The following is a 24,104-nucleotide window of genomic DNA, read 5'->3' as shown; positions in this document are numbered from 1 at the left end:
AACGCCTGCAGATTAACTGCTAAAAGCCAGACTTCTCTCACAAAGTTTACCAGGAAGGCATGGTGCAGTAGAAGCTTCCTGGAGGGGTGGGTTAAAAGAAAAGTCCGCTCATATTCAGAATTCTACCTTCTGAAAGTACTTTAAATATGAAATCATGACGTACTGTTTAATAAATGTTTTTAATTAAGCCCACTGGGTATGGCATGGCGTTGCTAAATGGAGGGATAGCCTTCCTTATTCAGAATCCCTTTTACCCTGTACAAATCTACCACCTTACCAGCACCAAAGTAACCCCAGACCATCACATCACCTCCACCATGCTTAACAGATGGCGTCAGGCATTCTTCCAGCATCTTTTCATTTGTTCTGCGTCTCACAAACGTTCTTCTTTATAATCCAAACACCTCAAACTTGGATTCATCCGTCCACAGCACTTTTTTCCAGTCTTCCTCTGTCTAATATCTGTGTTTTTTTGCCCATCTTAATCTTTTTCTTTTATTGGCCAGTCTCAGATATGGCTTTTTCTTTGCCCCTCTGCCCTGAAGCCCAGAATCCTGCAGCCGCCTCTTCACTGTAGATGTTGACACTGGTGTTTTGCTGTTACTATTTAATGAAGATGCCAGTTGGCGACCTGTGAGGCGTCTGTTTCTCAAACTAGAGACTCTAATGTACTTATCTTCTTGGTCAGTTGTGCAACGCGGCCTCCCACTTCTTTTTCTACTGTGGTTAGAGCCTGTTTGTGCTGTCCTCTGAAGGGAGTAGTACACACCGTTGTAGGAAATCTTCAATTTCTTAGCAATTTCTCCCATGGAATAGCCTTCATTTCTAAGAACAAGAATAGACTGTCGAGTTTCAGATGAAAGTTCTCTTTTTCTGGCCGTTTTGAGCATTTAATTGACCCAAAAAATGTGATGCTCCAGAAACTCAATCTGCTCAAAGGAAGGTCAGTTTTGTAGCTTCTGTAACGAGCTAAACTGTTGTCAGATGTGTGAACATGATTGCTCAAGGGTTTTCTAATCATCAATTAGCCTTCTGAGCCAATGAGCAAACACATTGTACCATTAGAACACTGGAGGGATAGTTGCTGGAAATGGGCCTCTATACACCTATGTAGATATTGCACCAAAAACCAGATATCTGCAGCTAGAATAGTAATTTACCACATTAGCAATATATAGAGTGTATTTCTTTGAAAGTTAAGACTAGCTTAAAGTTATCTTCATTGAAAAGTACAGTGATTTTCCTTCAAAAATTAGGACATTTCAATGTGACCCCAAACTTTTGAACGGTAGTGTAAATAAGATGGGGATGACTTGTTTTCCTGGGACGGGCCCATTAGGACTTGTTATTTTACATGATTCCGACCCTCTAAAGCTGCTCTGCTGCTTTTGAAGCCGTTACCTACATTTTAAACTGTTTTGTGTTGATCGTTTTGTTCCAATATTTGATTTTTCTTTCTGTGAATCCCAATCATCATCACTATTAAAGAAATGAAGCGTTTTCCATTGAAACTTCAAACCCTGGATAACCTTAAACTGAGCCGATGGTCAACCCCCCACTCTCACTCCCCACCCGCTGTCTGAAGAGCTCTGACCTTCGACCTTTAACTCCTCCTCAAAGTAAAGGCTTTTCTGTGGAGTTTTTTCTCGCCTCATATCCCCTCTGAGGACGGTTCTATTCATTTTCTAAGCCTCCTCTGTCTTCTGCTTTTCATCTCTGGTTCTTTGTCTCCTGTGAAGCTGAAGCTGATCTGGCCTTCAGACACATGTGGAATATCATGTCTTCACTCTGCTCATCTTTTCTTGCTTTTTAATGAGCGACAAAAAAAAAAAAACCCATGTTATTTCTACGTTACAATCATGTTAACACGTTTAAGTCCCCTCTTGGAGCTTCTGGGGTCTAGCTTGTGCAGTAGTCCCTTTTTAGGTTTCCCGCTGTTAGACCTGAATTCTTCTTCTGTTGGACATTAAAACATTTTCTAACTGCAAAGCGATTAGCAGGTTACCATGGGTCCTTGAAATCCTTGGAAGTTGTTGAATGTATTGCGTACTTAACGGGTGCCTAAAGGCTGGTTTATACTCAGAAACCAGGTCGTCTGCATTTGTGTCGCAGTGAACGCAGATATGCCCCGCCCCCTTCCGCAGACACTCTGCTGCACCTCTCCAAAATTGTAGGTGACCGCAGACAGGAGGCCTCTGATTGGTCAAATCTACATCCGCTCTGCTCTATGCCCATTTCCTGTTTGGTTCCTTACCGGCTTGTTTTGTTTGGATGACCGGCATTGTGGAAAACGACTGAAGATGGAGCAGCTAGAAGAGCGAGGTGCGTGAGAACGCTGGGACCATTTGTCCACCTGGATCTCCGCTCTTTTTGGCCCTCATGTCCCTCCGTTGTCACACAAACTTGCCCCCACTTCCTCATCGCCTCGGCCGCATCTAGACCCACAGCTAGTTCCTGATTGGCGCTCTGGCGTTGTGGTGCTTCAATATTGGGCATAAATCAATAATATCTGCGTCATACCTGCGACACACTGCTGCAGGAGGATAACCAGCCTTTAACACCACACGCGTCGCTGCGTCCGACCTTCTTGCTGTTTTGTTGGTCAATCAGCAGGCCAGTCATCCGGAGCGTACTACACCAGGGTAGTGCATATTTCAGGATGCACGTCTGGCCGAGCAAAATTATGTGTTTTTGTTGGACTCTTGGTGGTTTTGACGTCTGTTTTTTCTGAAACTGCATTTTTTTCCCGAATAATGTAAATGTCTTAATCAGACCCAGTTACAAAAGCACTTTATTCTGTTACACCTTTGATTTGTCTCGATACGTTTCACTTAGACTACCCCGCATAAGAAGGCTGTTATAATTAATCTATTAATGTGTTTACATAAGCATTTCTCATACCATTGTTTCCTGTAACATATTTATTCACCACTATATGTCCTAATGAGCATTTAAGGTTATGAGGCTTTGAGAAAAATTAACCATTTAACATTTGTTTCAAGGACTATGCAGCTGATTTCACTGATGCTGATGTAACCACTTTTAAGTTAAGTTTTATTCCATTGACTCCACCATCGTCTCAAATCCATCCACCCAGCACACATTCAGTCATAGCAGTAGGACAATGATCCTTGAATTTAATACACTTGGTGCTTGAATTCGATGTTAAGGTTTGGGAATCCTGGATAGGGTAACTATCCTGCAGCTGCTGCCACTGTGATCCCATTTGATAACATATCTGGCTTTGTGGCCCCTCAGGTGTTGATGTTGCTCCGTTTGGTGCCACTATCCTCCGGAAGGCATCACAACTCTCAGAAAATCTCTGTTTAAATATCATTTTGTACATATACTCTGTGTAAACAGAATTAAAATAAAGTCTCTGTTTAGAGGCAGAGTTTAGATGCGGAGTTGGGTTTTGAGGTAACCTCCACATAACGTCTCTCCTTGTAACACCTTAAACTGTCAGTAGACGAGTTTCCATCAAGCTTAATGGAAACTGCAAAATCTGAATCAACTTGACAAATTTCAAAAAGTTTTGCTTCGTTTCAGGTATTTTTTGGCTAAAAAAATCCTAAATGTGGATAAGAGGAGATCGAAACATTTGTCAAATGTTCTGATGTAGTGAACATTTAACTGATCAGCTGTTTGCTCTCTTGGTTCCTGAATGTAAGCATCAGTCACACTTCTCTCCCTACGTCTCTGGATGTCGACGTAGCACCATCGCTAAAGCAAATAAAACTTCCCTGATTGCACAACTTGATAAAAATGTTTCTCCATTATCTGTCTGTGGTCCACGTTAGCTTGCTACCTCTCCTTCCTGAAAACATTTAATTTCACTTTTCCTTTTTTTTTTATTATAAATTTTGAAAATTTGCTCAAAATTCACATGAAATTTTTAATAGAAACAGGATTTTTGGAAATGACAATCCATCCTCAGCGGTCTGTGAAGCCACCTTGTTCTATTCTTAAAGTTGAGTCGGTCTGGATATCCTACAACGTTTACACGTTATTCAGAGGCCGTATCTCATCCCTGACTTGTATCTTAAACCATCTCTGTTTTACGGACAGTCACAGGCTTGACCCTTCTGAAAATGGTGCTGATCCATTTATTAATCTAACAAGAGACTTGGCTTGATCATTAAAGATCAGTTTTCAAGGCCTTGGCCTGTGTGTCGTCTAGATAACACCTTTTCAGATCTCACACTCAATCTGTAGAACGTGGCTCTGAGTCTGCAGTTTATATCAGGGATATTTTCAGCACGAAACCAACATTTCTGGGTGGAGTGTTGAGAAATGGACCTGTGAAACAGCTTGGTGAAACACCGTAAGGTAGCAGCTTGGTGAAATGGCATAGCGTAATGGGATGGTGAAGCGGCCTGGTTAGACGCTATGGATAAACGGCAGAGTGAAACAGGCTGGTGGGACGCTATGGGGAAACGGCCTAGTGAAATAGGCTGGTGAGACGGTATGGTGAAATGCTGTGGTGAAATGTCCTGGTGAAACGATGTAGGGAAACAGCCTGGTGAAGCGCTATGGTGAAATGTCCTGGTGAAACAGCCTGGTGAAGCACTATGGTGAAATGTCCTGGTGAAACAGCCTGGTGAAGCGCTATGGTGAAATGTCCTGGTGAAACGGTGTAGGGAAACAGCCTGGTAAAGCGCTGTGGTGAAATGTCCTGGTGAAACGCTGTAGGGAAACAGCCTGGTGAAGCGCTATGGTGAAATGTCCTGGTGAAACGCTGTAGGGAAACAGCCTGGTGAATCACTGGGATGAAATGTCCTGGTGAAACGCTGTAGGGAAACAGCCTGGTGAAGCGCTGTGGTGAAATGTCCTGGTGAAACGCTGTAGGGAAACAGCCTGGTGAAGCGCTGTGATGAAATGTCCTGGTGATACGCTGTAGGGAAATAGCCTGGTGAAGCGCTATGGTGAAATGTCCTGGTGAAACGGTGTAGGGAAACAGGCTGGTGAAGTGCTATGGTGAAATGTCCTGGTGAAACAGCGTAGGGAAACAGCCTGGTGAAGCGCTGTGGTGAAATGTCCTGGTGAAACGCTGTAGGGAAACAGCCTGGTGAAGCGCTGTGGTGAAATGTCCTGGTGAAACGCTGTAGGGAAACAGCCTGGTGAAGCGCTATGGTGAATTGTCCTGGTGAAACAGCGTAGATAAACAGCCTGGTGAAGCGCTGTGGTGAAATGTCCTGGTGAAACAGCGTAGATAAACAGCCTGGTGAAGTGCTGTGGTGAAATGTCCTGGTGAAACGGCGTAGGGAAACAGCCTGGTCAAGCGCTGTGGTGAAATGTCCTGGTGAAGCGCTGTAGGGAAACAGCCTGGTGAAGTGCTATGGTGAAATGTCCTGGTGAAACGGCGTAGGGAAACAGGCTTGGGAAGTGCTATGGTGAAATGTCCTGGTGAAACGCTGTAGGGAAACAGCCTGGTGAAGCGCTATGGTGAAATGTCCTGGTGAAACGGCGTAGGGAAACAGGCTGGTGAAGCGCTATGGTGAAATGTCCTGGTGAAACGGCGTAGGGAAACAGCCTGGTGAAGCGCTGTGGTGAAATGTCCTGGTGAAACGGTGTAGGGAAACAGCCTGGTGAAGCGCTGTGGTGAAATGTCCTGGTGAAACGCTGTAGGGAAACAGCCTGGTGAAGCGCTATGGTGAAATGTCCTGGTGAAACGGCGTAGGGAAACAGGCTGGTGAAGTGCTGTGGTGAAATGTCCTGGTGAAGCGCTGTAGGGAAACAGGCTGGTGAAGTGCTATGGTGAAATGTTCTAGTGAAGCGCTATGGTGAAATGTCCTGGTGAAACAGCCTGGTGAAGCACTATGGTGAAATGTCCTGGTGAAACAGCCTGGTGAAGCGCTATGGTGAAATGTCCTGGTGAAACGGTGTAGGGAAACAGCCTGGTAAAGCGCTGTGGTGAAATGTCCTGGTGAAACGCTGTAGGGAAACAGCCTGGTGAAGCGCTATGGTGAAATGTCCTGGTGAAACGGCGTAGGGAAACAGGCTGGTGAAGTGCTATGGTGAAATGTCCTGGTGAAACGGCGTAGGGAAACAGGCTTGTGAAGTGCTATGGTGAAATGTCCTGGTGAAACGCTGTAGGGAAACAGCCTGGTGAATCACTGGGATGAAATGTCCTGGTGAAACGCTGTAGGGAAACAGCCTGGTGAAGCGCTGTGGTGAAATGTCCTGGTGAAACGCTGTAGGGAAACAGCCTGGTGAAGCGCTGTGATGAAATGTCCTGGTGATACGCTGTAGGGAAACAGCCTGGTGAAGCGCTATGGTGAATTGTCCTGGTGAAACAGCGTAGATAAACAGCCTGGTGAAGCGCTGTGGTGAAATGTCCTGGTGAAACAGCGTAGATAAACAGCCTGGTGAAGTGCTGTGGTGAAATGTCCTGGTGAAACGGCGTAGGGAAACAGCCTGGTCAAGCGCTGTGGTGAAATGTCCTGGTGAAGCGCTGTAGGGAAACAGCCTGGTGAAGTGCTATGGTGAAATGTCCTGGTGAAACGGCGTAGGGAAACAGGCTTGGGAAGTGCTATGGTGAAATGTCCTGGTGAAACGCTGTAGGGAAACAGCCTGGTGAAGCGCTATGGTGAAATGTCCTGGTGAAACGGCGTAGGGAAACAGGCTGGTGAAGTGCTATGGTGAAATGTCCTGGTGAAACGGCGTAGGGAAACAGCCTGGTGAAGCGCTGTGGTGAAATGTCCTGGTGAAACGCTGTAGGGAAACAGCCTGGTGAAGCCCTGTGATGAAATGTCCTGGTGATACGCTGTAGGGAAACAGCCTGGTGAAGCGCTATGGTGAAATGTCCTGGTGAAACGGCGTAGGGAAACAGCCTGGTGAAGCGCTGTGGTGAAATGTCCTGGTGAAACGGCGTAGGGAAACAGCCTGGTGAAGCGCTGTGGTGAAATGTCCTGGTGAAGCGCTGTAGGGAAACAGGCTGGTGAAGTGCTATGGTGAAATGTCCTGGTGAAACAGCGTAGATAAACAGCCTGGTGAAGCGCTGTGGTGAAATGTCCTGGTGAAGCGCTGTAGGGAAACAGCCTGGTGAAGCGCTGTAGGGAAACAGCCTGGTGAAGCGCTGTAGGGAAACAGCCTGGTGAAGCGCTGTAGGGAAACAGTCTGGTGAAGCGCTGTAGGGAAACAGCCTGGTGAAGCGCTGTAGGGAAACAGCCTGGTGAAGCGCTGTAGGGAAACAGCCTGGTGAAGCGCTGTAGGGAAACAGTCTGGTGAAGCGCTGTAGGGAAACAGTCTGGTGAAGCGCTGTAGGGAAACAGTCTGGTGAAGCGCTGTAGGGAAACAGCCTGGTGAAATGGCACTATGATTATACAGATCTAAATCAAGCACATGCTCCATCCTGACCTCCTATAACCTTCATTAACAGTCAGTCTACACCCAGCCGGGCATCCATAGGTTTTAATGCCCCGCCCCCACAAACTGCTCCCATAATGAAAGCCATCCAAACTCTCAGGAGGCGTTTCCATGGAGGAATTCTCTGTGGTTTTAAAATACCAGGCGGCTTCAGTATTCATAGCTGGAGCTTCAATCAGCGCCTTCGCCACCAAACCTGGGTGAGAAAATACGGAGTCAAAGGTACGAGCAGCTTCTACATCAAAGCTCTACGTGTTTAAACCACATACATGTAAAGGTGGTCTTATCAGGGCCCCCATCATGTCTTCAGAGACCATAGTCACCATCAAAGACCTCCTCTGACCCCCTACCATTACCTCCTGCTGACACATGGCTTACAACATGGGCTGAAACCATGGCAACCGCGTAAGAATGGGCCGGCGATAAGCTGAAAACCTACATTTAAATAAGCGCTCCGTCAGCAAGTTAGTAGACGATAAAGTTTCTGATTTCTGTCCTTTTTTTTTTTTCCCCACAGGACCAGAAAACTGCAGATCAGGAACATCCCCCCCCACCTGCAGTGGGAGGTAAGGTCCTGTTTCCGTTCTGGTCATGTTCAGAGAGCCGCTGTTCTGTCAGATCAGCATACGCCGTCAGCAGAGTCACATTTGCATTTATCCCTTTAGTTTCATATGAAAAATAGACTTTAAACTACGTCAACGGGCGTATATCTCTATAGTCATGTACCAAAGAAAAACTATTTAAGGTGAAATCTCCATACGCCTCAAAAAACACCAAGAAGCAAGTAATTAAATCGTTTTTTTTTGTACTAGACTAAAGGAATACTTGCCTGTCAAAGTAGTTTAGTGTATTTTTTGTACAAAACTAAACTTTTTGTACTATAACTGCTACTAAGAATGGGTATAATCATCTGCCAGAACACCGGCTGATCTAAACAGCAGAGATGCTCCTCTGGAGGCCAGGAAACTTCTGTTCATTTTCTGAATGAACGAATGAATGAATGTTATTGTGAGGTTGGATATGATAGCTGAGGTGAGTTTATTTTCTACGCCGTTCCTCTGGTAGCTTCAGGATGTTTGGGAATTCTGTGAATCAGAGCTAAGATGTCTGCCACAGTCACCTTTAACCTTTGTTTATCAGTTAGCTGTCTCTGCTACTCAGGCTAATCGGTTAAATCATTGATCTGTTAGTTTATTTAAGGAAGTTTAAAGTTTAAAGCTTCAGCTGAACACGGTTGTTTTTTCTCCCGTTTTTCATCAACTATATTAAAGGTATAAATAAAATATATTACTTATTGAAGTACGAGTGATGAAAATGTCCCATATAGAAAGTTCTGCATCCTTTTCTTTTACAACTCTAAACTTACCTTTCTGTTTGTGACTCAGCAAATCTTTTTGTACTAATCAGCAATGTCGGCTTTTTTCTTTCTTTTTTTCTATATATTCTTAAGTTAAAAGCTATTTTTCTCGCTATTATCTATTTTCTTTTTTACAGTATGGTCAGATAAGGGATGAGTCCCAAAAATAATACCTAACTAGGAGTAAAACATTATTTGGTAAAAAAGAAACGTCTGACTTTAAAAGCGATGTAATAAAGAGTTGGTAATAAAAAAAGGTTATTTTTTTTAGGATTATTATAAAATGATTCAAACAAGCAAACAAATAATTTAATTCAACAACATTTTTTTAAGGCAGAAGAAAAACTTTTCTTCTAAACATAAAACTTTTATAAAACCATTTCCTCCAGTTCTGATATTTAATTCTTATTAAAGTTGGATCTCCAAATATCATGGAAGTTTTATGATGCCGTATGGAGTACACTTTGTTCCATTATTGTTGAAATTAAAGAACATAAAAAAAAAAAAAAAAAAAGAAATTTGCAAATATAACTTTGGGAAAGGTTTTGAGAGTAACTTAACTTTTATTTTTTCCTCCTTTTTTTCAGATTTTAAAATCTTTAAAAAAAAGTTTTAGAAGATTTTAATACTTTTTTTACGGGTGTGTTTGTATTTCGGTTATTTAGATGAAGTTTTATGAATAACCTTATTTTTCACCTTGTTTTTCCAGAACGCAAGGTGGGAAAATTCAAAAATATAAAATCTGTAAAAAAAAAAAAAAACAAACAAAAAAAACACCCCACTATTTATATAAAGTTAATGTATAAAATCAATTATTTTTTTTTTATGAAAAATGCAAAAATATTTGAGGAATAAAAAGTGTTTTTAAATAAAATCTGATCAAACAGCACAGTTACTCTCAAAACTTTTTTTTTTTTTCATTGAAATTTTTTTCAAAATTTCATTTCTAGACTGCATTTTTTTTCTCTCTCTTAAAGTTTAATTTAACTAAACCTATTTTCAAATTTCCATTTACAAAATCTGCTCTAAACATTAACGCTGCGTCTTTATCTGGAGCTTCATTCAAAACAAACTTTATTCATTAAAGTTTCGATGAAAACTAATCATGTTTATTAGGAATTATGGCAGAATAACAATTTCTCCTAAAGTAGAGTTTAGTCAGAGTTTTTGAAGTAACTGTAACTAAGTAAATGTAACTGTTAGTTCCCACCGGTGAGGAAGAGGAGGAGGATGAAGATGATGATGATGGTGTTGCTTTTTTCAGCCTGATTTTCGTTGCTTTGGAAACCGCTTCATCTCAACATGTTTAATTAATAAATGTGTTGAACTGTTAAAAATACCAAACAGCAAAAATAATCCCTTTGAACTTTAACCTAAAGTTTAGCAAAAATGTTGTTTAATTTCACAAAAAACAAAACAGAAAAAAAAAATCACATAATGGTGAATTATTCTTAATGTAATTAAAAAGTTCGGATCATTTCTCTGTGGTCAGACTTTAGTATTTAGAAGATTAGAAACATTATTCCGTTCCTTCTTGGAGGCACATCTTCCACTAAAATCACTTTTTCTTCTCAGAGATTCATTATTTCTATTTTCAGGTTTTTTGGACGATTCCAGATTAAACCATCTTCTAACGCCAAAGCGCGGCCTGGCGGCCATTTTATGGCCCTTGGAGGAATTATTTGCGGCCTTTAAATGGTGTTTAAAAAAGACTAAATAAAAGAAACAATCGAATAAATGAGTGTAAGGATTTTTATTTTAATTTAAAAAAGAGAGCAAAATTAAACTCCTTCTATAAAAAAGTTTAATCTTTTTTTTTTTTAGTCATGTTTTTGTGTTCCGATTTTTTAAAATTATAAACAGGAAAACAAACATCTATTTAATTTTATATTTATTTTTTTTCTGACAGAACCGACTTAAAGTGGGCGGTTATGAGAAAAGGAAAATAAAACAAGGTTTAGACTTTTCCTTATTGCTGAAAAGACAAACAAAAATAAATTGTTTCACATTTCTTAGATTTTCTTTCCAGTTGCCTTTACTAACTGGAGAAATTTACTTGTTAACTTGAAATATTATCTGATTTAGGACTAAAACAAAAAGATTAATGGTTATTAATCAATTATTGAAATAATCTTTAACTAATTTAATAATTGATGAATCGTTAACTTGAGTAGAGAGACTGTAAAACTTGCCTTTAGCTGACAGAGCGACCAACTTTCAGCAGGAATTATACCAAAATTTTACAAAAATATATAAAGATTTTGCATTTAAGATGCAAAAAACATTTTTTATCCATCAGTATGCTCTATCCAGAACACCTAAAGTAGAAGTTATTTAGTTTCACGTGTTTAAATCTGTAAAAAATCTTTAAGGAATCGTTTGCTGTCAGATTTTAATCGAAAAAATGATCGACAGATTAATCGATTTACAGAATAACCGTTAATTGCAGCCCTAAACTGATTGGTTGTTTGTTTAGCAATAAAAAACAAAACAACAATGGCAAAATATTTGCGCTACTCGGCCGATGCATGAAGTTCTAGTATTTTGAATCCTATTATGGCTCCAGATCTGAGAATAACTCTAGATTTTTATTTGTTTCAGGAAAACATCAAAGTTGTTGCTCAGCCTTAAGTTTCTCTCACTTCCAGTCCAACTGTTGATGCTTCAGTTCCGTATATTCAGTTTTTTTTACCTTTAATAAACAACTAAAGGTTGGATCCTGACAGGAAATAGATGTTTGGTAATAGAGCTGCTTGATGAATCGTTTTTAAATGATCAGTCAGTGACGTTCGGAAGGAAAAGGCTGAAACGTTTGACCTGATCACTTCCTGCCTCCGTGTGCTTCCAGGTGCTGGACGGACTGCTGGCTCAGTGTGGGACCGTAGAAAACTGTGAACAAGGTCAGTCTCTCTTCTGCATCTAACATCTCTAGTTCTACTCTATCTACTATAGATCTAGAAGGTCTCTCAGAGCTGTGGCTGTTTTTCTGATGACTCACTAATTAGGAAAATTCTTAAAAAATCTGATGAGTCGTTTCTTCTGTGGGTTTAAATGAAGGCCTGGTGTCTGGCGGATCTATTTTCTGACGTGCTTTTATCTATATTTGGTTTAATAGATCAACTCTGATCAGTTTGATTGTTTAGGTTTCTTTAAAGTCCAGCAGCTGTAGAGAAACAGGCCGATAAAACCAGGCAGTAACAGAGTCTGGTTTGACCTGCTGGGATTAAAGAAAACCTTAATCCTGGTTTTTAGTTATTCCTCCGTTTGATCGTCCGGATGTAGCCGGTAGCTCTGGAGCTTCTGTCTAACTCGCTTTGTTGCTTTTGTTTTAGTGAATACAGAGAGCGAGACTGCGGTGGTTAACGTCACATACGCTTCCCGGGAGCACGCCAGACAGTGAGTTATTCTGATCCTCGCACTCTGTTCTTTCTGTGATGATGATGAAGATGATGAAGGTAAACCCAACAGCATGTTTGGATCTACAGCAGGATGAGTCTGGAATCACCAGGCTGCTGTTTACTGAGGGATAAAAAGGCCTCAATGAAAACTGCTCTGCATGGGCGCCTCCTGCGGTGTGTGACTGCCATCTAGTGGCCGTTTCAGGAAGCGCTTTAATTCCTTCTGCTTAATGAGGAATCAGAGCTGCCTTGATGAAGGTGATCAGAGCTTAAGGCGGAGGAGCCGTGGTTCCAGATTGGGCAGATTTCTGCCCATTTAGGCCTTTTCCTTTTTTTGAGATTAAATAGGGCTTAAAAAATATTTTATTGGTTGTTTAAAGGAAAAGTCCAGTCGGAAAGGATAATCAATGAATTATTAGATTATTAGAGACAGTCCAGTTAGATACACAGTAAACAATCAAACTTAAAATAATTAAACTTGAAAGGTTTTAGTTTTTCTAATTTAATGGAGATAAAATCAGGTAAAAGTGGAAAAAAAGAGTTATTCCACCTTTCTGATTCCTGATCCTCCACGGACGGGTTGGTCGTTGGATCGTCAACTTGAAGAGGGAGGATTTGCCATCGAACTTCTGGCCAGAGAAAAAACCCGTAATATGTAGCCAACATTTGGAAGAAGAATGTTTTCAAGATGACTTGGATAATAGCGCGTTGTGACAAACACCAGATACAGCACTGGGACTTGATCAACAGCCGATACCGCACCGTGACGTCACTAACCAGTAGGTGGCAGTAGTGTTCTTTGACAAACATGGATGCCTCCAGTAAAGCACATTCACATGAAAATGACTCTGATTTAAAAACACTGATTTATTGAACAATATGTAATATTTTCATATTTAAAGTACTTTCAGAAGTTTGAATTCTGAATATGAGCGGACTTCTTTTAAATGTCGGCTGCACATAGAAAACTGGTGGTTTTGCTGAAAGTTTTAATAGAAAAAGCAGCAAAAAGGAAAATGTTTCTACCTGACAGGTTAACTGTGTCAATCATCCATAAACGCCTTCAACAGACCAGCTAACTGGGCCTACAGGTCTGCACTGATTCGCTCTGATAGGATGATGTCATGTCATCTATCCTTTCTGGACAACAAGCAGAAGAGACTTGCTAGGGCTAAAGTTAAGTAATGATGGCCGCTCGTTTTTCTTTTTCTGGCCATAATCCAAATTCTAGCAGTCTATTCAGCAGGACTATGAGCTGTTTAACGACCTGACTTCTGCTAAACACAACTGATGCTCCCTACCAGTGTTAATTTTGTCAGCGTTTTTTAATTTAGTCTTAGTCACAAAAATAAATCTTAGTATTGGTCATATTTAGTCATTGCCTTCCCGATTTAGTCTTGATCTTAGTCTAAATGACAAGAATCTATTTTAGTCTTAGACAGATTTTAGTCATTTTAGTCAACACTGTAAATAATAAAACTTCTCCACACACTGCTTTTTTTTATTTCTTTTTACACATATATATCACACTGTACAGAATAAAAATTCTTCACACACAGCTTCTCTTTTTCTCTATTTTATTTATATAACACTGAGCAGAATAGAACTTCACACACTGATTCTCTTTTTAAGATATATCCACTGCACACATTGAACCTTTTGTCGGCTTGTTTCATCATATCCACAAAGTCTTCATCCTCAATGGTCCTTGTAGGCAGGCCAGAACGCTCAATCCACTTTGCCATTGAGTTCTCCAGGGCTTTCTGCTCTTTGGCGTCAGGTTTGTACGGTGGGGGGGCTCCCAACATCTCTGCAACAGAATCCCTTCCTTCCCCAACCTCTGATCTGACTGTGGTGTCACTGTGTCAGGAATCTAGTTGGGAGGAAGAAATTTAAATGATTAATATCCAGAGTATCAGTAGAACATCTTTCTTCTATGACAGATAGACAGACAGATACAGGCCCTCTGCTGGTACTGACTGAGTACTGCGAGGCGCTGTGGGACAGGTGTCGTTTAGGGACAAACGGTGCAACAACGTGTAATCTTCTAAGAAGCTCTAGAAACACTTATATTAATGTCCATTCGTCAATAGATCATAAATTTTGTCTTAGTCTCGTTGACGAAAATAATTTTTTATTTTCTGGAAAAACTTTTTTTGTGTTATCATCTCGTCATCGTCACGGGAAAAAGGGACGATGACGAAATATTTTCGTCATCGTCCTGGTTGACAAAATTTACACTGCTCCCGACCCCATTTATAAGGCCAGTAATCCCACTTATTAAACCTGACAGACAACACCTGTGAAGGGAAAACCATTTCAGGTGACGGCCTCCGGAAGCTCATCAAGAGAACGCCAAGAGTGAGCGAAGCAGTGATCAGAGCTGCTTTGAAAAACCTAGAATATAAGACATAGTTTCAGTTGTTTCACACTTTTTTGTTAAGTATATAATTCAACACGTATTAATTCACAGTTTTGATGCCTTCAGTTTTCATAGTCATGAAAATAAAGAGAACTCTTTAAATGAGAAGGTCTGTACTGTATGTTTAGGCCCAAAATTGAAAGACTACATAGAAAGTTCAGCGTATGTCAGCGTTTTAGAAGATTCTGGGACGTCGGGCAGATGCTGCTAAATTAGCAAGGTGTGACCGGGACCTCAAGGCCAGACTCTGACAGGAGAAGTTTGTTCTACAAATCATTAACAACTGAGAGCTCAGCTTCTGCAGCCGCACAAAAAACCCATCAATAAAATATCCGATTATTTAACAGATCTTATTTTTCTTTAAAAGTTTTTTACATATTTATTTCTCAGCTAACTGCAGATTTGAAAATCTGGTGAACAAAAATCTAAACAAATATAAAATAGTGGTTGAACTTTTTCATATCAATGAATCTCCCTTTATTTTTTAATCCAAACTTTCCTCTTTCTTTGTTCTGCGTAATCCTGGCAGTAATGTCTCCCCGTACGCGGAACGTGGCGCTGCGTCTCTTTAATCATCCTCCTGTTGTTCCGTTTGCTGCCATCAGAGCCATCCAGAAGCTGAACGGATATCAGCTGGAGAGCAACGCCCTGCGCGTCTCCTACATCCCCGACGAGACCTCCGACATGGACGGACAGCGGGGGACCGAGAACGGCCGTCGCCCCGGCTACGGGCCCCGCGGCGGACTCCGCGGCGGCTCCCCGAACTCGGGAATGCCACCCAAACCTCCGCACGCCGACATCCCCCTCAGGCTGCTGGTGCCCACCCAGTACGTTGGAGCCATCATCGGCAAGGAGGGAGCCACCATCCGCAACATCACCAAGCAGACGCAGAGCAAGTGGGTGACCATGACGCTTTGAAAGCGGGCTTAGCGACATCAACCCGCAGCCTGACGCCAATCTGTTTCCCTGCAGGATTGACGTCCACCGTAAGGAGAACGCCGGGGCCGCTGAGAAGCCCATCAGCATCCACTCCACGCCGGAAGGCTGCTCAGCCGCCTGCCGCATGATCCTGGAGATCATGCACCAGGAGGCCAAAGACACCAAGACGTAGGTTTGAGAGCCAGAGCTAAAGCAGCAGAACATGGAGCCCGACTGAGGCGGGGTTTGATGACAGCTAGCTTTGTTTTAGGGCGGATGAGGTCCCTCTGAAGGTTCTCGCCCACAACAACTTTGTCGGCCGGCTTATCGGGAAGGAAGGACGCAACCTGAAAAAAGTGGAGCAGGACACGGATACTAAGATAACCATCTCACCGTAAGCGGCGCACCACGACCACTGCAGCATCATAAAGTATTCACACCCCTCAGTCACGTTAAAACCAAAGCATTTATTTGATGAGGTTGATTTTACTCCTAAAAAAACCTGAAAAGTGTGACATGCATTTTTCCGCAGGTGGCTCTGAACACAACGCGTCACAGAAAATCGTGCCTCAGAAGTTGTGGCGTTTAGCGCTAATAAAGTCCTGCAGGGGGCAGCATAGCTCAGACTGAGATAGAGCCCAGGTCTGCTTTAGTCGGACGATGCAGCAATTCAGCAGCAATTTCCTGGGCATAGACAGGCAGGGGGCCCCTCTGAATGGAGAAGACAACACATAAAACAGACCCATTCTACAGATAGATAAATGTTAATAGAATAGACATCCATTATCTGTTCTAGGTTGTGTCCCTCTCTTCTTGTCCCTTTTCTTCTTGTTTTCCTCTCTATGTTTTGTACTCAGCTGACTTTTCATGCTGTCTCTAAAGGAATGAAAGATTTTTTCCAAGCACTAAGCTCACTTAGCTGATTGCTCCTTCCTGTGTTTCAAAAAGGCCAAAGTAAATAACCCAGTCCTTCTTTTCACTGTAGACAAGCCATGATCTGCTTATCTGTTCTCCATTTTTCATTTGGGTGAAATAATAGCTGCATGAATCATGACAGCAGACAAGATAGAGGAGAGCAGGAGGCGGGGTTACCAATCTACTCGCTCTGGAGAGCAGAGTTCGCTGCTTTTAGATGTTGCCTCCAAAGTCTCCAGTAGCAGAAAAAAGTCTCTAGATTTGGCGCTAGGAGCTTTTTAGAAATCAAAGTGATGCGCCTTTCAGCAGAACCATAAATACTTCAGAGACATAAAATCCCATCAAGATAGAGACGGTTGTGTTCATAAGCCGACCGAAGCAGAGAATCAGATTCTCCACATTTTACAAAGTATTTCATTGGGATTTCCCCTCAGCAACGCGTTCTCAGTGCGTTTGCTGAGCCAAAGCTAGTTCCATCGCTCTGACTAACCTATCACCAAGCTGAAGCCATCTTCAGATTACCTGAATGACGATGCTTGTTGTGGTGACGTGTGCAGCCTCCAGGACCTGACCCTGTATAACCCGGAGAGGACCATCACTGTCAAAGGCTCCATCGAAGCTTGCTGCAAGGCCGAGGTGGAGATCATGAAGAAGGTCAGAGAGGCCTACGAGAACGACATTGCAGCCATGAACGTAAGTAACGCTCAGCAACGCCGTTCTCTGCTGTAAGATCGTCAGCGGATATGGAGGTTTATGGTCTCAGTCTCAAACTATTGTAGCATAAAGATCCTGATGCTTGAAATATTCTGAAAATGTCTGTGAAAAGACAAAGATTCATATTTCGAGCATCCAAACACCATCCAGGAAGGAGAGACATAATGGGAGGTAAAATCCGCTTATTATGGGACGGACTGGATCACTAGAATCTATGCTTATATCTAGATTTTACTACAGGGGCTCCAGTATCAATTGTATTTTTCTCTCTTAATTAGAATTAATTGTCCTCATAAACAGATTCCCAGGAAAAGTCCAGAAACGTTAGATCAAATTAAAACAGCAAAGTTAAAGACATTTTGCCAATAGAACAAGACAATTTACACTTAAAAATAAAAAACACAACCGCTTTATCTTATTTCAAGTGCCTTTTTAATTATCTTATTTTAAGAATAAAAATACTCATTCCACTGGCAAATCCTCTCATTTACCTACTCAGATTAATGGTAAAAACACTTAATTTAATTTTTTTTTTTTTATTATTATTTCTAGATCGTTTTTCCAGTGTAAGCAGTGTTGGAAATGTTTCCTAGAAAGGGAACTAGTTATAGTTACTAGTTAATTCTCCTACCTGGGTTAGAACTCAGTTAAAAATCAAAATAACTAAATACTGAGCAAAGTAACTACATAGGGCTTATTATTATAATGTTTGAGATTATTAATTCTGACTAATAAATAAATAAATTAAAAAACTACATAAAAAAAAGCATTGACTCTATTTTTATGTTCGATGTGGAAAAAATGAATCAAGACTCTGTTGTTATATTTGTGTATATTTTGTTCTACTGTTATGATAAAAGAAAATGAAGCACATTAGCCTTTATTAGAACATAAACCGCAATTTAAAAGAACAAAAGTACGGACTCGTGTTCTCTCCGCTGCAGACGGGCCGACGTCGGCCCCGGCCGCCGCAGACGGGCCGACGTCGGCCCCGGCCGCCGCAGACGGGCCGACGTCGGCCCCGGCCGCCGCAGACGGGCCGACGTCGGCCCCGGCCGCCGCAGACGGGCCGACGTCGGCCCCGGCCGCCGCAGACGGGCCGACGTCGGCCCCGGCCGCCGCAGACTGGCTGACGTTAGCCTCATTAATGAGGAGCTTTATCACATTCAAGCTGCGTCTAACAACAAAATCATTTTCCTCTACAGCAACAAACTCATCTGATCCCTGGACTGAACCTGGGCGCTCTGGGCCTCTTCCCTCCTTCATCCAACATGCCCCCCCCACCACCTGGAAATGCAGTGGGAGGAGCCCCCTATGGCTCCTTTGGGGTAAGAGAAGCCTCACTGGACGGTCCAGAATCCACTGACATGCTGTCAGTTTGGTTCAACCTACATCTGATCTGATCTGTCCAAATTTGCCCCAAATGACTCCATCCTTATCCACACATCCAGATTCAAAGAACTGGTTCACAGGAGATGGAACACGTCACTTCTCCATAAGGGCTGTAGTGTTAAAAAAAAAAACAGAACAAGGAAGTTTATTGTTAATAAAGTGAGACTAAACACAGGGCAGATGATCCCGGTGGATATGAATGTCAGGCAGCCATGTTTCTGTGCGCTCAGGCCCCGGAGCAGGAGACGGTCCATGTCTACATCCCAGCTCAAGCAGTGGGGGCCATCATCGGCAAGAAGGGACAGCACATCAAACAGCTGAGCCGCTTCGCTGGAGCCTCCATTAAGGTTGGTGAAAGACCAAGATGAGGTCCAAACCAGAATATAAACCCCAAAGACCAGAAATGTATTCCCGTTTCCTTCTCCAGATCGCGCCGGCGGAAACCCCAGACTCCAAAATGAGGATGGTGATTGTGACGGGACCCCCAGAGGCTCAGTTCAAGGTGATGATGGTTGAGAATAACCCTGTTTTACCTGCAGACTGCGCTCGATAACCGTTTGCTTTCTCCGTCTCTGATCCACAGGCTCAGGGCAGAATCTATGGAAAACTGAAAGAGGAGAATTTTTTTGGACCAAAAGAGGAAGTCAAGCTGGAGACTCACATTAAAATGGCGGCTGCTGCTGCAGGGAGAGTCATCGGCAAAGGAGGAAAGACGGTGAGCAGCAATTCGGTTCAGTTTATTTCTATTGCGCCAATTTTTAGACCCTTTATAGAGAAAATTCAACCAGATCATCCAGTCCGATTGGTTCAGTTTTCTATCTAAGGAAAACCAGCTGATTGCATCGACTCATTACTCTAAGGCAATCCCTCACACCAAGCATGCTTGTAGCGACAGTGGAGAGGAAAAACTCCCTTGATGTGATGAAACGGCGTCCGTTCCCATGTCCTCCAGCAGTCTAATGCTATAGCAGCACTAATGCAGAAAATAGCTCAGGATAACCTGAGTATTTTGGATCAGGGAGAAGGCACTTTTTTTGGCAGGCAATGACTCAGATATGTTAACACTAGAACTCCCACAGCCATCATTCTGACGGTTCTGAGATTTTAAAGGGAAATAACTTTATTTACATTAATCTTGTGTTGCTAATGTTAATTGATTTTTCCTGTTTCTATATTTCCTTCATTTCACGTCATTTTTCAGCGCTGCACAAAAAAAAAGCATCATATGATGTTTTTCACAAATGTGAAAAGGTCGTCAGGGGAAAATGCGTGGGGCTAATGAATTTCTGTAAATAAAATTGTAATTTTAAACTTCAAACCTGTGTGATAGAACAGATTTATTTATTTTTAATTTTATCCAAATTATGTCCACAGATAATAGTAGCTAACAATACAGCCTTTAAAAAATATATATTAGACCTGTTTTAAGGTTTACATATCCACAATGAGTTTATATCGCACACTATAACCATTTCAGTTGATGACATCATCACTACTCATGCGTTCCATTGGGGAAAAAAGTCATCCGTCCAATTGACGGCCAGTGGGAGCTCTAGTGTTAAGCTAGTGGCTCACTCCTAAATTGACCAATGATTTTATTTCCAGGTGAATGAGCTGCAGAACCTGACAGCAGCTGAGGTGGTCGTCCCCAGAGAGCAAACACCTGATGAAAACGATCAGGTCATCGTCAAGATCAATGGACATTTCTATGCCAGCCAGGTACGCTGATAACGCTTTAGTTTGCCTTTATTCCACGCTCTAATGACTAACCCTGTATCTAAGCGGCATGCTGGTATTGGCTGTTACTAAGGAGTCCACAGGTTGAAGGAAAATGAAACTTATTTATGTCTTTAATGTAAAAACTCCAAATGATCTTGATCTTACTTGATGAAGCTGCTGCAGAACCTGCTGGTCCTGCATTGAATGCTGTGAAGCCTCTTCCCAGAGGGCAGCAGGGAGAACAGTCCGTGGTGGGGGGGTGAGGGGTCATTGATGATGTCACGGGCTCTGGACACGCGGCTCTGGGATGAAATGTCTTTAATGGAGGGAAGAGGAGCCCCCATGATCCTCTCTGCTGTTCTCATGCTTTAGAGCAGCGGTAACCAATTAAAAATCAGCAGGGTCAGAATAAAGAAAATAATCAACCAGTAAAGGTCCAGAGACATTTTTAATTATAATCTGTTACTTTAAACAGAATTTAACACTGAAATAAAAAAGCCGTTTTTTATGCATCCATGTTATACATTAAATTTTCAAATAAAAAAAATATTAAAAAACAGAATATCTTTCCATTTTAAAATCTAAAGATTTTTTTGAAGTAGAGAACAACAATCTTTCAGTTTGGTTTATAGATAATTTCCTGATTCCCATATTTTCTCAAACCCCTGAACTGATGGTTTGTTATTTTCTTCCTTTTTTCTGTCTTAATGTTGGCAGTGGGCTTTAGGCTGCCCTGCAAGGCTTTAAACCTGGGTTTAACCGGAGACTAAGCCATTCTCAAGCACATATCAAGGAGCAAATTTTGAGTCTGGATCCAGATTTATTGTTGATTCTGTTCATGGTGGAGAATCCTGCTTCACAGCAGCAGGTTGAGCCAAACATCCTCTAAATGTGCAGGGTCATCTTTGAGCACGCCATTTCACTTTTCTTTCACCAGTTCACCGCAGTTCTTCCAGCAGTCCACACTTTCTCTGCTCTCTTTTTCTCATGGTCTTCTCCTTCTTTCCCATCGCCCGGCTTGCCACAGGTTTGCCTGCTGTGTCTAAAAGTAGCAGCAGCAGCAACCCAGACTGACAGCTCATTGGCTCATTTGGATCACGTGCAGCCTGGAGCCGGACGCTCCCTAGGGCTTTACCGTATTAACAGGAGAAGCAGCGCAAGTGAAATCAGAAACTGTTGTCGGACAACATGCAGTGATTTATAAATGTCCTAAATCAGGTGGGTTCCGGATTAGCCTGCAGGTTGATCCGGATCCGGACCGTGATCAGCTAATCCGTGACCTCTGCTTTAGAGCGTTGAGAGAAGGTGATTTTGTTACCTTTGCAGAGGCAGATGAGATCCGTTTCTCATCTGTTAGAATTCTCCTTATTGATGATGGGAGTCTGTTAAACCCTAATATTACCTGCCTGTGTGTTTCCCAAGTAGTTTATCTAATTAGGACAGTTCAGAATAAAAAATAATCTTCATTTTGCACGTGGCAAAGATTTGGGAATGGAATGAAAGCGGCGTCGTTGATCTAAGAAGTATATTTTGATAAGGCTGTAACCATGGATAAAATTTTTCTATTTTCTTTATTTCTATAGCGCCAAATTCACAACATATGTCGTCTCAAGGCACTTTCCAGTTCACCAGATCATCCAGTCAGATTGAATCAAAGTTTCCATCTAAGGAAAACCAGCTGATCGCATCGACTCACACTAAGCATGCTTGTAGCGACAGTGGAGAGATGGAAACAGCAAAACTCCCTTTGAACAGGAAGAAACAGGAAGAAACCTCCAGCAGAACCAGGCTCAGTGTGAGGGGCCATCTGCTGAGGCCCACTGGGGTTCAAGGAGACAGAAGCAGACATAGATTATGTCTCCTCATCTACTAAGGTGTATGATGTAATGATGTGATGATACGGCAGACTGGAGTTGTATTAACTCTGCATTTAACCCCTCCCCTTGGGGAGCAGTGGGCTGCTACTGGTGGTGCCAGGGGAGCAGTGTGGGGTTAAAGGAATAGTACACCCAAAACATGATTAGCCTTCATTTTCTACTCACCCCATGCTGAACAACACTCTGGAGTACTTTTTTGATATCTCAAATGCATCTGGAGATCTGGGAGGCTTCTTGCTGTCTGCTGACATTCAAATAATGGAGGTCTATGGCGCCCGAGACAGAAAGGTCCATAAAAGTCCACAAAAAACGTGTCAATATTCCTCCATACTGCTCGTCCAATGTATTCCAAGTGTCCTGAGTGGGTAGCGTCCATAATTTACTCGAAACCAAGTCATTTAGGATGTTTTTAGAGCATAAACAGTAGTGTATAGGATTTCCTCAAAGCGCGTTAACGAGTCTACGGAAACCGCGGCAGACCAAACCAGATGAAAGTGCGCATTCAGCTCGGCAAAGAACTCATGCTCTTTCTCAACACTGAAGTCCTCAGACATTTTTCTTTCGTTGTTTCTTTCTTTGCACAGGTAAACAGCACATTTCTTGTTCTACGCTTGCATTATTGGCAGAGCAGACGCTGAATGCGCACTTTCATCTGGTTTGGTCTGCCGGCTTCCGTAGACTCGTGAACGCGCTTTGAGGAAATCCTATAAACTACTGTTTATGCTCTAAAAACATTCTAAATGACTTCGTTTCGAGTAAATTCTGGATGCTACCCACTCAGGACACTTGGAATACATTGGACGAGCAGTATGGAGGAATATTGACACGTTTTTTGTGGACTTTTATGGACCTTTCTGCCTCGGGCGCCATAGACCTCCATTATTTGAATGTCAGCAGACAGCAAGAAGCCTCCCAGATCTCCAGATGCATTTGAGATATCAAAAAAGTACTCCAGAGTGTTGTTCAGCATGGGGGTGAGTAGAAAATGAAGGCTAATCATGTTTTGGGTGTACTATTCCTTTAAGGGTCATGCTCAGGGAGCCACAGTGGCAGTCTGTGGGAGTGGGGCATCAACTCAGAGTGTCTGGGATCCAAGCGCAATGCCCTAACCACCCTAATCACTTGAGCACCATTTTAACGAAATTAAGGATAATAACCTAAAATAACCTTGAACCTTTCTGGATTCCTCAATTTATTTTAATCTTTTTTTTGTCTGTTCTTTGTCTCCTTCAGCTGGCTCAGAGGAAGATTCGTGATATCCTGACGCAGGTCAAAATGTCTCAGAAAGGTGGGATGGGTATAGGCCCCGGCCCCAGCCCCCAGGGTTTCACCGAAATGGGCAGCCCTACGCCGGGACTGAATCAGGATCACCAGCCACGCAGGAAGTGAGGGCCTCTTCCCACCCCACCTGACTGACGTGTGCAGACGGACGGACGGACGAACGGATTCAGAAGAGTAAAACACGGACCCAGCAATAGACAGGGAGAAATATTGAGAAGGGTGGCGCTACGCCTGACAGCCACTGAGAAAGCCGGAAAAATTAGGAAAAAATCAAAAGATGAAATTGATATAAAGAGGATTTAGATTGAAAGAAACTTGAAAACAAAGACCCAGTGCCAGGCCAGAGGAGAGGCTGAATGTGGATGATGTGGTGAAAAGGAGGGATGGAGAGGCGGCATGGTTCTGGCGTGCCGCGGCGGGACGCCACGCTTCGGGCAGGTTTCAGTGTCCGGTGGACCGGATCCTGGAACCTGCCTGAAAGTCTCCGCTGCGCTGAGCAGGTCGGCCATGCTTCGGTCCTCCTCTGCACACCTCCAATCATCTGCAGTCAGTCTTATATTTTAAGGGCGTTTTTTAACATAGAGATATATGTATAGAAATGTTTTATTCAGAGCTATTATTGATAAGAATGCAGTGAGGCGGAGCTGGGAGAGCTGGGAGCGAAGCTGCTGAGGAGCCACAGGCATCTCTAAGCCTGGTTCTCTAAAGGAGGGGGGGCCGTAGATGCTAACACTGCTCTTTAA

The 24,104-nt window shown here is 42.6% G+C and overlaps 1 protein-coding gene across 1 annotated transcript in view; it reads left to right on the top strand.

Moving 5' to 3' along the window:
- Positions 1 to 23,631, top strand: part of igf2bp1 (insulin-like growth factor 2 mRNA binding protein 1) — a 54,885-nt gene extending 31,254 nt beyond the window's left edge. Inside the window, exons 3-15 of the mRNA XM_038267577.1 lie at positions 7,886 to 7,934; positions 11,574 to 11,625; positions 12,058 to 12,121; positions 15,151 to 15,441; positions 15,518 to 15,652; positions 15,735 to 15,857; positions 16,936 to 17,071; positions 18,298 to 18,420; positions 18,715 to 18,831; positions 18,912 to 18,986; positions 19,068 to 19,199; positions 20,090 to 20,203; positions 23,314 to 23,631. Coding sequence (XP_038123505.1) covers positions 7,886 to 7,934; positions 11,574 to 11,625; positions 12,058 to 12,121; positions 15,151 to 15,441; positions 15,518 to 15,652; positions 15,735 to 15,857; positions 16,936 to 17,071; positions 18,298 to 18,420; positions 18,715 to 18,831; positions 18,912 to 18,986; positions 19,068 to 19,199; positions 20,090 to 20,203; positions 23,314 to 23,469 — 1,567 coding nt within the window. The 3' untranslated portion in view covers positions 23,470 to 23,631. The remainder of the gene's footprint in view (positions 1 to 7,885; positions 7,935 to 11,573; positions 11,626 to 12,057; positions 12,122 to 15,150; positions 15,442 to 15,517; positions 15,653 to 15,734; positions 15,858 to 16,935; positions 17,072 to 18,297; positions 18,421 to 18,714; positions 18,832 to 18,911; positions 18,987 to 19,067; positions 19,200 to 20,089; positions 20,204 to 23,313) is intronic.
- Positions 23,632 to 24,104: the final 473 nt, after the last annotated feature.

This window comes from Cyprinodon tularosa, unplaced genomic scaffold (assembly GCF_016077235.1).
Source record: "Cyprinodon tularosa strain WSP-4 unplaced genomic scaffold, ASM1607723v1 ctg678, whole genome shotgun sequence".
Classification (NCBI taxonomy): domain Eukaryota; kingdom Metazoa; phylum Chordata; class Actinopteri; order Cyprinodontiformes; family Cyprinodontidae; genus Cyprinodon; species Cyprinodon tularosa.
The sequence above is the reverse complement of the archived record's forward strand: the minus strand, read 5'-3'. Positions and strand labels throughout refer to the sequence as shown.